The sequence below is a fragment of the Zophobas morio genome, unplaced genomic scaffold (genome assembly GCF_036711695.1).
Source record: "Zophobas morio isolate AGI-343-1 ecotype UQ-CSIRO unplaced genomic scaffold, CSIRO_AGI_Zmor_V1 ptg000004l, whole genome shotgun sequence".
Taxonomy (NCBI): Eukaryota; Metazoa; Arthropoda; class Insecta; order Coleoptera; family Tenebrionidae; genus Zophobas; species Zophobas morio.
This window is the reverse complement of record NW_026972109.1, coordinates 19301504-19315052: the sequence shown is the minus strand read 5'-3', so window position 1 is coordinate 19315052 and position 13549 is coordinate 19301504. Positions and strand designations below refer to the sequence as shown.

The 13549-nt window shown below is 34.5% G+C and overlaps 1 protein-coding gene across 10 annotated transcripts in view; it reads left to right on the top strand.

Moving 5' to 3' along the window:
• The window catches only part of Camta (Calmodulin-binding transcription activator), a 339661-nt gene that overhangs the window by 123964 nt on the left and 202148 nt on the right, over positions 1-13549 (top strand). For all 10 annotated transcript variants that reach the window (XM_064076794.1, XM_064076801.1, XM_064076751.1 and 7 more), the window contains exon 3: positions 11167-11700. In XM_064076794.1, coding sequence (XP_063932864.1) covers positions 11167-11700 — 534 coding nt within the window. The remainder of the gene's footprint in view (positions 1-11166; positions 11701-13549) is intronic.

Genomic DNA, 13549 nt, shown 5'->3' with positions numbered 1-13549 from the left:
TTGACTTTCACCAACGCCGTAAGTCAGTAGTTCTTCACCCACATTATTACATAGCGGTATAACTGATGATTTCGTGTGATATACTTACATATTTGAATTTCATGAATTTTCTGCTTAATTTCAAAATTAAACAGTGAACAAGACGGTGTTGAACAGAAATATAAATACAAAGTTAAACAGACGTTTGTGCATTGACGCTGGCATTTATCGCGAGATTAAAATTTGCTGTGTTCTTACGTTTCAAATACGTACTGTATGCTCCTTAGGAAAATAAAGCGTTGTTGTGTTGGTCGGTAAACAGAGTCTATGCGATATTTAAGCACATCGTTTTTGATTAGTTTTAATAATAAACGCAAGGTCTCACTAATGTCGTCACTTCGGAGATATCTGATATGATAATAGGTTTCGTTCTGCTATTCATGCCGTAGCGTGCCATAAGTAGCGAAGTGGCAAATAAGTATAGAGTTTCTACAAATCTGCGTAAAACCAACTCGAAGTCTTATTTACAGACAAAACGAAACTTTACTTATTACTTAAAATCAGAAAAGCGTTTCAATTGCTCCAGCTTGAAAAACAAATCCGGCTGTGCTGGTTGGTTTTGGTTAATGGTTTGCATTCGCCAAAGTTGCATAAAACTGGAATTAAACAACTTAAACTCGAATTAAGATTGAGTTAGTGCCAGTTTGTGGCGACTAACAAATCTGTTTTACTTTCATTGCACTTGGATTGCGAGTTTGTACGTTTTGTTCTCTTATTTAACGGTAATTTTGTATATTTAAATCTGTAGGAGAGAAAAGAACGCCACAATTTTGTTTGGTTATTACATCTGAAATTCCAGGATTAAAGTTAGATTATTACTTATTATTCGGGCTCAGTGTGCAAACGGGGTTTTCGAAATATTCGCGTTTCCGAGTTTTCCGGCGAGTTGTGATTTATTTTAAAATGAGGGGAGTCATTTTAAGGTGCGGAGGGATTTTATTTGAAATTTGACTCAATTACGAAGATATTAATCTTGGCGGAATGCAGCGATTGTTTCTTTGCTCGGATGTGCTAAAGTTAGCACAACACAATATATTGCTCTGACCTACGTTATTTTAGACCTTATGGTGTGAGACACAGCTACATTTATCAAGCTGTAGGTGTAACTTGTAACAGCTGATTCTAAACTTCCCTTCAGGAATGTTTGGCACGAAAAAAGTTGTAGTTATTCGAAACTGGTACATTTATTATTGGACCCGGCGCATCCACCAATTGTGTCGATCGGAGTGAATCATCTTTTTAACTGCTTCGTGCGAAGCGAGCGTTAGCGGAATATTTGCTTAAAAGTAATCAAATTATATTATGAATTTAAATCAGAAACAGGTTGTTTTACGATTTTATTTTCATGCCATTAAATAATTCATCGAAGTTGTGTTCGTAGGTGGATTTCCGACGGGCACATGACTGTATCGTCGAAATTTATATTCGAAAGTTTGACAACGCCTTCCGGATTTTTGTCAAATAAGCATATAAAAGAATGCCCTTTAATTACATACTTTAATGCTTTTGGCGAGTGCATGAAAGCGAGTTAGTTAGCAGAAATAAACGCTTTCCGTCTAAAAATAAAATTTCATTACACATTCTAAATTTGAAAATGTTTTACTGCCACCGAAAGGAACGGAAAAAAGTATCTCATTAAACGCTACAATATTTATACGCGGTGGAATTGCAACTTAAATGCAGTTCATGTAAACACGTATTAAAAGCAATAATTTCGGCGCTCCTTTAATGATCTACAATAAACAACGAACGCGGACGGTGCAGCGTATTAAGGCTTTCATCTAGCACTGGTACTAATAATAAGGAGCACGGCACGCAATATGTTCAACAATGCTTCTGTTTTAAAGGATACGCTGCACATTATGTGACTGTGGGAAGTATTGATGGAGTTTTAATAAGGGGTTTTGTCGGCCTTGGTGATATTTTCGGAATCGAATTCTGTCGGCGTTTAGCGGCGGTCTGCGGCCAAATTGGAAAATAAACAAACAATAAAAAACGTGATTTGTGGCGCAAGGTGGAATTCTGGATAGATAAAGATTATGATAAACGTCGACCATATGTTTCGACGTTTTTTACAATTTGTATTAAGTGATATGGAAAATGCAACACCTTGAAAAAATAAAGTTGAGGGGAAATAAAAAACCTACAAAGAGGCTTACTAGGTTTTCAGGCTCCTGTCTTGGAAAAACAAATTTGGGCAAACTTCACCGATTTTGACTTTTTGTGGTTAGTGAAGGATTTATTTATTTTTCTATAACCAAGTAGGTATTATGAAAAGTTTGAAGAACGTCACCTTATTGAAACTGTAATTAATAATAATTAGGGATGAAGGATCGTTTTATATAATTATTTGAGTGAATCAAATTTTCTACTTGAATTTCAGGAAGTCAATTGGAACTGAAAATCTTTTCAAGAATTCCAGTACGTAGGTATAATTTCTCAGTAAAAAGCGTTTTTTAATCTGCATATATTACCCTACTTGTGGTTCTCTTTTATCGATTTTTCCTAGTATTTCTGGATTGTAATAGCACACAGAAGATTTGAACACATGATCACCTAAAGGCTTGACTTTTAAAACTTATCGAACACTAGTCGATACATTAATAAAAAATCTTACGATTGTTTTTGTTGTTGTTTTTATTTCATCATCGAGGTGAAAACAAACTTGACGCAAAATTTAGTTGTGTTTCGTTTACAAGGTTGCATCTTCAGCATAACTTGTTCTCCTCCTCTCCTCTCTTCAACAAGATGACGGTAGACCTTATAAGATATTTTGACTGGTGTTGTACAGGGCGTCACGAAGCGCACCTTCTTTAGTATCTCATTAATTACACAGTTTTTGAGGAAAATTGCGGTTTTGGTTTTTACTTCCTGAGCGTATGCTTAGTCCTTTAGACGACTGGTTACTTTTATGTTTTGTCGCCGTTTTATGGCTTCTACAGTACGAAAAAATAGGTCTCGCGTTTCCGTCTGTCTGTCTGTCTGTCTATATATCCGTCTGCCGTTTGTCCGATTTTTTATTAGACAAATAATCTCCGAATCTATTGAATCGTTTCTTGTCAAATTTTATATGTGCATTATGAATATCTAATAGATAGCTGACCACCGCCACCAACAATAGCTATCTTCAAAGTTTACATTAATAAATATTATTTAAATTTTATAAAATAAGATACTCATGCACACCTGGTTTAGGAATCCGTGTTGAGTTTTTACCCTAGACATCCAGGTTTTTGGAAAAAAATCAAAATTGTATAACAATGTTTTGCAATTTAATTTTGAAACTACTAAATCTTTTAAGGTTGTTGGAAGCATGGTAAATCTTTAATCAAAATGTGTTCGTCGTCGAACATTTTTGTTTTTTCTTCAAATTTTTGAGTGTTTTTGGGAAAGAAACTGAGTATGGGCCTCTGCTCTACGTTTAGGAGACAAACTTGATCAAACTTCATTTTCTTTTAACCGTTGATGCTTGTAATCTGAACGTGCTAATAGACGAATTCTATGGATATATAAACATAAACAGTCGAAGTTAAGCACTGAGACATTTGTCGTTACTTAACCAATTGAAAAAATGTGGATATTCTCAGTTGAGTACATTTTTCCCGTTGGTTATCTGTTTTAATTTTATTTCATGTTTTCCATATTGGGCCGTTGCGAGGGTGTTGATTACACCACTGGTTTTTATTGTATATGTAGGTTATCACAAAATGCAAATAGCAAAATCAGATTTTATATACTTTTTAATGAAGCGGGATTTCTGGACTTCAGGGGCGAGGAAAGTTCTGTCGAAATAATCTTCGACCCATTTTAAATTTTTTTTTTTTTTGAAAACTAAGCGATTTTTTTAACTACTTTTGTGGTACGTAATTAGGATCCGAAAATCTATTAGATTCATCTGCTAATTTTAAGACAGGTTTTTCATCGTAGGCTTGTGTTACTAGAAGTAGAAGGAAAAGTTAAAGGCAAAAGTTGTACGGTTCTTCAAGTAGCATACAACGAAATTAAATATTTTCAAGTATACAGAGCGTTCCGTTTTTAGGGAGTAATACACAAACAACGATTTTTCAAGTACAGTACCCTACATAGTTTACGTATCTTGAATGCTGTATACTTAACCATAATTAAGTTTTGAAATTCTTAGGCGACATTGCCACGTTATTCTAATTTTCATGATTTTTTTCAGAACTGCAACGGTTCAAAAAATTCTCAGTAGGGTTAACTTCAATGTCTGTGCTGCAATATTTTTTGGTGAGATAAAACAGGGGTATGTGCTTTCTTGCGGCAGCAATTTAATTTAATATTAATATACAGACTGTTCTCTTTCTTTAGATCTGTCGGTGTGTCTTTTAAAAACTAAAAAATCGTAGAAACTATCACCTTTAGATATTGAAAATACTTAACGAAAAGGAAAGAGAATAAAAACAAAAAAATCTGGAATAACGTCGCAACGTCCCATCGAAACTGCAAAAGCAGATCATGCATGCATTATGAAGCTTAGTAGGAGGTCAATGAGAATAGGTAAAAATATCTAGAGTGTTCCATTTAAAAAAACCTTGAGTTGTGTAATGGTTTCAAAACCAAACACTTTGTATAGTTGAAGATAATTTTAGTGTGTGCTACTCATGAAACTACCTATACAGCTTTAATCTGACTTTTTCTATTTTCAGTAATTAACAAGACATCGAGGAATGCGCGCTAAAAGACTCAGCTCGTATATTAATTTTCCAAATTTATAAATCATTATGAAAGTTCTCTTGGGATGAGATGTAGACATTAGAGCATTGAGACATAGATTGTTTGGGACTAAAGCAGTGTTTGATAATAACAATTGGTAAATAATGTGGTAAACCTAGTGCTGAAATATATTTTAGTTTATTCAGAACGAATATAAGCTCATTAAATTTGAAGTTTTAAAAAAGTATTTGACGAATGTCAAAAATAATGTGCAATTCTCAATGTATCTTTTTTTACTCCCGTATCTAAAACTTTGCGGAGCATATCTAAATGCATCGCGCTAAACGATGTTTTAAGTCATAGTTTCATAAACGGTGGCTTTGGACTCTTTAAACACGTCCGTGGTCATTAAACACAAATTGGCCAAAAACAACTAAAAACATTGTGAAATCTACTCGTAGTCAGTTCCGAATAGTAAATGAAGATAGATGTAACCAGTACTGAAAATGAAGATATTTTCATAGGCACTCCATCGTAAATTAATAAAGTAGAAAAAATAGCAACTGTAATTAAGACAAACGATTTCTTTTTGGAAAACGTACTTTCGAAATTTATATAATTGTGGTTTTAATTTGTAATCTTAGAACAAATTTTATATGTAACAAGTTAACAACACATTTATAAACTTTTCTATACACTCGTTTCTTAAACAGTCGCTTAGCTTATGCTTAAATGAACCCGTGACTAAATAGGCGTTTTATAACATGTTACATAACATAACTATTAACGATCATTGGAAGAAGAAAATTGGTTTTATGAATAGAAAAAAGAGAACTGGAAAACACTTTATTATACCTAATATCGGTCTTATATTAAATACCTAGAAAGTGGAATCTGAATTTAAAAAGTTGTATTAGGTATACCTAAAAAGTCAAGACAAAGATAATATTTGATTAAAAGGAAAGAATCATTATTCGCGCTAACAGATCTGAATAAAGGATTAATCGACATTATTCCCTCATTAGTTTTGCCTTGGGAATTCGTTGAGTTTAATTAGTTTTGGTCAGATGGAAATGTAAAAGATGGTAAACGTCTCTGGGTGATCATTTAGCAAACAATTGCAAGTTGTCATCTGGACTTTAATATTACTAATCCCATAAGGAAGCTATAGATTTTAATCAATATTATGGCGATTGTGTTTGTGAGTGATTCATCTACATATCAGTAAACTTTAAAATTAAAATGTAACCAATACTCTACAATTACCAAGAGCACCAAACCCCCCCGTTCAATTAAATGCATCCTGGTTAAAATTAACCACAACATATTAATAGCATTTTGTTCCATTAAATATTTCAATTTTATCATGAATTTCATATGAATTTCAATCTCAATTAAAGCTACATTCAAGTTACCATTTAGTGGTTTGTTTATCCGGCGGATTAAACAATCCAACCGGGCTACACAAATGAAAACAAATTTTAGGGCTAAAGTACCACAAAGGTGCTGGATTTTATATTTTCTTAGAATTTGAACAACACAATTCCAATTCAAATGATTCACTTTGGTACAACGGGTTTTACAAACAAAAAGAATAACAAGAATATGAGAATAGATCCTAAAGATAACTTGTGTTTGAACAGACTAGTACTAACACACGGAAGCAATCACTTAAACTGGCAATTAATTAAGACCAGAACAATCTATCTAGTGGAGAGACGTACAGGGAATAGAATTTATAATAATATTGAACAAAGTGAAGTTATAAAACAATAACGTTTAGTTTTATGCTAATTTTTTTCAAGATCACATAAAAAATCCACTGTTCTCGGCACAAAACTGAAAAAATTTGACATACATTTTTTTCATGAGAAACAAGCGATACCATTTCAATTTAGTTAAGTGTTTCTAGATTTTTTCAATTTCGATATTTTTTCGGAAAGTATATTTAAAAATTGTGTGTCGGTGACTATGTTTAAAAGATCGCTTTAAAAGACATGTTAAAGATCGCCCATGAATTTGTTTCATAATTTTTGGCAAGGTTGGTTGTAAGTCTTTAGACTCTGCAGCCTTAATTCGAACAGCTTTTATCACACCAAGTGTATTAACAAACTTTGATCGTTCGAATGGAACAGGGTTTCAGGTAGTAACAGCATTCTGTGCATACAGATCGATACAAATTGATGTTGATTTTGTTGCAGTTGATGGTAATATAACGTAACAAGTCAACCGCAAAAAGATGCAGTTATTTGAACGCCAGACTTACGACCAATTTTTGAAATGTGCCCACTCTACGGAGTGCCGATGACACCTTGTTTATAAATGGCGCTTATTTCAGCTTGAAAAGGTGCATAAATAAAATATCTACATTTATATTCATCTCTGAAAAAAGTCAAAGACTTTTATTATTCAAATGGAGACATTTTAAGTTTGAAATCGCATCTGAAATATTATGAGGTGAGATTTAGAGACATTCCGAAGTTTTCCTGGCGGCGTGTTTGCAGTACGGATTTGCAGTGGAAGTGCCTGAACGTTTCAGCATTTCACCTGAAATGAGCTTTATGACGCCCTCGACACCTTCCCGACAACTTCAGATGTAGGCCGACCATCACAACGCGTTTAATGCCGACGTCAGATTTCGAGCTTTATCATGCTATTTTATTTCTTTATTTGAATTTTTAAATTGCTTTTTTCTGCTCGGGGATGTTGTACGTGGAAGTCGGGCCGTCGAGGCTCATGTTATTTTCTCCCTTTTTTTAATTTCGGCGTTCAATATTTTTAACGCACACGTAATAGGGCCGTTAATTTTTTTTTCTACCTTTATAAAATAAAAAGTACTCGCTCTTGCAAAAAACATTCAATTAAAAAAGGGGAAATTAATTGCGCAGTCGGGACACAAAAGCAGAATGGAAGGAAAATAACCGTTATAGTAAATTTTCGACTTTGAATAGTCGCATAGTGCTAATTGGAAGTTGTGGCGGTTTTATTTCAGTGCGTCGGAGCTGGAGGTTGAAAGGGGAGACGATTTCGGGTTTTGTTATTTCGGGGGCAGATTTATTTTCTAAAGCTGTTTGTGACAGAGTCAATTCAATTTTTTCTATTTAACTTAGAAATTGTGGCATACTTTGCTGGAGATTATTTTATTTTATTATGTTATTTATAATCATAAAAAAATAATCCGATTTGTTAGGGGAAGCAGAGGGATTTACACAAACATCGTGTATAGCGGAAACTAGGCAAAATGAAATTTTAAATTAATAAGCTGTTTTATGGTTAGACGCCACACTCTAATGTGTGTATCCTACGAGAACGAACGATATAAACGAAAGAGATATCACATCGATAAAAAATTATAAACATTATTTTCGTTCATGCACTTGTATAACGTACATTCGAATATATTAATTTTACATACACTAACTATAGCTGTACATTCTTTTTAACACTGAATGACGTGGAATAGAATATATTCAGAGGTTTCCCAGTTGAATTATTGAAAAAGTTTGTTAGAGTTTAAGAGAAACTTTTTTAATTTAATTTTTTAAGTGGGGCACCCTATATGTTTTTACATGTGCGTAATTTTCCACCGTCAAAGTGTTGGGACAACCTATGTATGCTGGACATTATATTAATTTTATCATTTACATAATTTAAAAATACAGTGAAAACAATAAAAAAAGTGTTTGTTTTTATAGAGCTTATTAAAACTTTGTCGAACCGTCGTGTCATGAGTGGCATTACTTTATTGTGGTCCGGGAATTAGTGTGCGACGTCTTGGGCGGCCCTGGTTAGTAACGTTCTGGTTTAAACTGCACTAAATTAACATCTAGACATGTCAATCTATTATAATCGCTTGTCAACGAGCAATGAGCACCTAATTTAAGATGATTACCATCTATTAATTCCAATCTAGATGACACGAAACTATGTTTTAATATTAGGATGATTTGATTGTAGCTAACGATTAATATACTGGGTGACATATATTTCGTTTTACACTAATATTTGGTCTTTTATTGGAGATATTTATTCATGACAGCAGTAGTAAAAACCCAACAATGTTTTATTAATGTACTCGTAGTTCATGTTTGATTTTGAAAAGCACAAAAACTTTTTCCGCAAAGAAGTAAGGTTACTTTTCTAAATATTATTATTTATTATGTTGTCCTAGCTGAACTTGCTTTTAAATTTAGTTTTTAGCGGATTTTGATATGTTAAATTATATTAACAAAAAAAAAAAAAACTTTATGGGTGTTAGGTCCATTAACCGTGAACTTTTCCCCGTAGCACGCGAGGAGGTAAAACACCTCGGTTTTGTTTTACATTTTTTTGCACAGTACTGTAATTATTTATTGATAACGTGTAATTATCTGAAATCAATTTTCTGTTCAGATGAAGAACAACTTTATTTTGTTGCATGAAACAAACAATGATATTTCAACAAAATTGTTCTTGATTTCGACTCGTTTTTGTTCTATGGTATTATCGGAGGGGTAATTTTACGGCAGAATTAGGCTAATGAGTAATAATAGCGATGGGCACTTTACAACTCATGCTATATGATTGATAGAAAGCTAGAGAATTATTCCCACTTGAACGTTCATTCAATAGGAGTCATTTTTGAAATTGTGCCATTCGAAGATGGTATCTACTGCTTTATTATATTTATCTTAGCATCAATTCATGCAAACTAATTTTTGTTGAACGTTTATTATTCTACATGAACTTTCGTGAGTATCAATTTTTACGTATCGTGTACTTGCGTAATCGTATGTGTTTCAAGCATTTCTGAAATGTGAGTAAAAACGAAAATAATTATCTTGAATTAAATTTTATTGCCAAAATAAGAGCGAGACGTAGCGAAAGTTAAACTACTTTTACATAATCTAGTAAAGCTGTCGTGTTTCTAACGAAAGCAGATTGCCTGTCGTCTTTATAATGCTATATATCTTGCTTCAGCATCGTACGTTAAGTGATTCGATGTTTGGATGTATGCGACTTTCATCTCTTACCAATTTAAAGCAGCTTTTAATTTATTGTTAGTGTGGAAATGTTGACCTCGACGAACGACCATGTACTTGGTTTACATACAAACATTGATATTTTATAATATTGTAAGTTTATGTTTTATGGCACGCACCACTGATCTAAGTAGGCGCATAAATTAAAACTAATCTCGATCAGATAAGGAAAAATTTTACAAAAACGCAAAAGACGTTGGACGTTGTAATTTCTGCACTTTTCCGGGTTTAATGGGTCAGAATTGCAAGAACTAACCGTATCGAGTCGCCGATAAATCAGCTTTCGTCGATAAAGAGCACGTAATGAGCGCAGAGTTAATCTAGAATGAAATTCAAATCTGTTGGGAATATTTTTTCCGCAAGAGGACTTCCATAAATGCAAATGATTTTTATGATTCTATAACCGGAGCTGTCAGAAACATGCACGCTGAATTATCCGGAATAATACCAAGAATGTTATTACAGTGTCTTTAAAGCACCAGTTGAGAGTAAGCCGCCTTTGGAAACGACCTCGGAAACCCTTAGACCACTACAAACAGGCTGCTCTTATAAGGATATTCCGCTCAAAGGACTCATAAAATATTCCGTTTGGCAATCACCATTAATTTTTCCATTTTCCAGAGGGTTCAAAATAGCCACTCCAACTAACCGCGTCTTTTAATATATCGCTTCGTGGGGCAATTTAATTATTCCGAAGATTGCGTCTGTTTTATATGCACTTCAGTTATTTTATTTTTTGATAATTGTTGCGCGCAGAAACGTAGTCAACAAGTTTGCCCAAATAAGTGCTTAGTGAATCTTTGGTTTTGACTAAAGTTGAGTTTACCGTATTATTTCAGCAATAGTTGTGTCATTTTTTGTATGAAGTGGTAAAAATTTGGAGGACGCTGTGTAGCGTACGACATTTCGTTCAAACTCTCATGTTTACATATAATTCTAAAGAAATTTCTTTTTTTTTTTCTGAAATACGAATTTTCTTTGAAGTGCCTACAGTTTGTAACCATGACAGAGTTTAGATTATGTTTTTCACCGTAGTGACAGTTATTTTGAAGAGAGCTATGTGGCAACCTGTGTAGTTATACTAAAATCGCCGAATAGATCCAATTGTCACTGCGTGAACAACGAACCTAGCGTTTCTGTTAGTTCGACAATATGTATCTTTAATCCTCAATAGACTCAATAGAGATTATAGATGTGGGACCTACAAATTGGTAAACATAATTTGCTGTGTTTTTATTCTGTTAGTAAAACATTTTTTAAAGGCACTTTTCCATGATCTTACCAGATGTCGTTTTTAAAATTATGTTGGTAGCTTTCGTATCTTGTGAACCGCTCCACAGTATCGGTTCTTTTAAAATTCCAGTCTCGGCTCGTCGAATCTGTGCCTTTCCTCAATCCAAACCACCACCTAACATTTATCTTTTGCTTTCAGATTCCAAACCCTCAACATCTAACCAAGTGAAGGACCCCAAAACCGACAAGCCAATGCACAACACAAATGCAAAGCTGGTCCGCGCCCTCACCAACAACCTTTCCGACTCGCGGCCGTCCGGGGCCGAGGTGAACCGCGGCAATATAATCCTGGTGAGGGGCGCGAAGACGTCCGACGGCGGCCACATACTCCTGCGTACCGATAGCCTGCCGACGTCGAAGACCAGCTTGGTCCTCGAAGAGGGCGACCACGGAAAGCTGGGCCAGATCTTCATTCAGCAAAGCGACCTCGCCGAGGGCGTTCTGCTGCAGTCGGTCAAGCGTCTGGGGGGCGGGACGCCGATCTTTCTGCTGAGCGGCAACGATAACGGAAATGGACATTTTCTCATACAGACCACGAGCGCGGAGGATGTGCACAGTGTCGCTGATATCGGGGAGGAACAGGGAGGAGATAACATCCTGTTGCAGGCTTTGGAGGGATTGCAAGATAACGAAACGAGCAACAGCAGGGGCATTTCGACACCAATTGGATCAGGTAAGGTTTAGCGGGGATCGCGCTGGCGGTGGCGGTATTCATTTTTGGAAAGATAATGAAAAAGTGCGGGAGGGCGACTGCTGGGGAGGATTGATTTAGACGCGAAAGAGGTTCTTTGGGGAGGGTTCATTAATGTCATTTAAAGAGAGGTTTGACTTTGCAGATTTATTTTAAGGCGCAGTCGTGACGTTGTCAGACTTTTTTGCAATCATGTAATGAAAAGTACTTTCATTTAATGAGTTTAGGTACAAAAAGTGTCACTTTATTGGATTTGAAGAATGTTTTTTTGTGAAACAAGTATATAAAAATGAATCTCGGATATTTTTGTTGTTTAATAAATGTTCACAGTTTTCATAATAACGTTTTCATTACGAATTCTTGTCGTGCCGTCTATTTATGTGTTTTTCGTAATGTCGCATACAAAAAATCGAACTACAAATTCTTTTCAGAATAAAACTACACATTCGTGGCCAGCGATTGCACGTACAGTTCTTGAAACATTTTTACGATTTTAATTACAGGAAAAGTGTAGATATCAATATAATTTGCTTGATACGACCTTTTGCTGGCGTTTTCCGACGTCCGTAGAACTTGCCCGCAAGAATATGTAAATTTCAGCTAAATCGGTAAATATTAAATCAGAAAAAGGATAAAACACTTGCGGTTCGTTTAAAATTATTGTTGTGTAAGATATATGCTCATTTTTTGATGTACTGAATAGTGAACATTTTTATACATCTTTGAAAATAAATTCTTGCTATATATTCATCGAGCAGTTCCACTGATCACGTAAAATTCGCATGAACAGCCTGCGGAAAGTTCTATTAAGTTAATGTCCAGCTGATAAAATGAAAACAGGCACGAAAACTAGTACCCGCATTTAAAATAACAATTCTACGTAAAATAATACAGGAAGTGTGACTTATTTGTTTGTTGTTGCTCGCAACAATAGACTGGCCCCAAATCTATACTGAAAATAAAAAAAGCACGCCAAAAGCACCAATACCAAAATACACACACCTCCACCTAATCACAGCAAAACATGCTGCTGCGAAACATGTAGGTATTTTCTAACCAACAGGAACGGTAGGTTTATTTTTCAAGCGTTGATCACAGTATAAGTTACTTTCTTCATTTCTGTTTATGTCAGGTCAAGATCAAATGTTCCAGGCGTACAATTTATTTAGAAACTTCCAATCGTCACCACACGCAGAAGACAATCCCTAGGTAGCCAGTTCCTCCAAGCAATCTCCATATATTCACATTACATAAAAGGGATAGCTTTATTTACCACTAGTGTTCGTTGAGAAGTATGTCATCTACTTTAAATTTACTTAAACTGTTACATGTACGAATTACTTTCTAGTTGTTAACGTGTGTGTCCGTCGTAGACCGGACTTCAACTATTTATTATTTTAACTTGCGTAATAGTAATAACAATTCCGTACTTTATGTTTTTCTTCCTTACTTAATTTACTTTTCTTAGTTGTCAAATCAGCAATGTAACTTCATTTAATACTATAATGGTCGATGTTAGTAATTTCACATCGTATATGATATCTAAAAATTCATGTTATAATTTAAACATGATTCTGGTTACATGTTTCTTCTGTCAACAGTTTCTTTTTAGATAAACAGATGTGACTGGTCAGTAGTCAATGTACTGTTAACATATTCCACAATAATTTAATCTTTCTTGTTTTTCCTTTTTCTTCGAAGAACAAATTCCGCCTGTCAAAAAAATCAGCATTACATTAGTTAATAGAATATTCACTCGAGAAGATTTCTACATCTTAGTCTCTTCTCTTAGGGAATCCTAATTAGATTTCTATTACACGTACTCAAAATA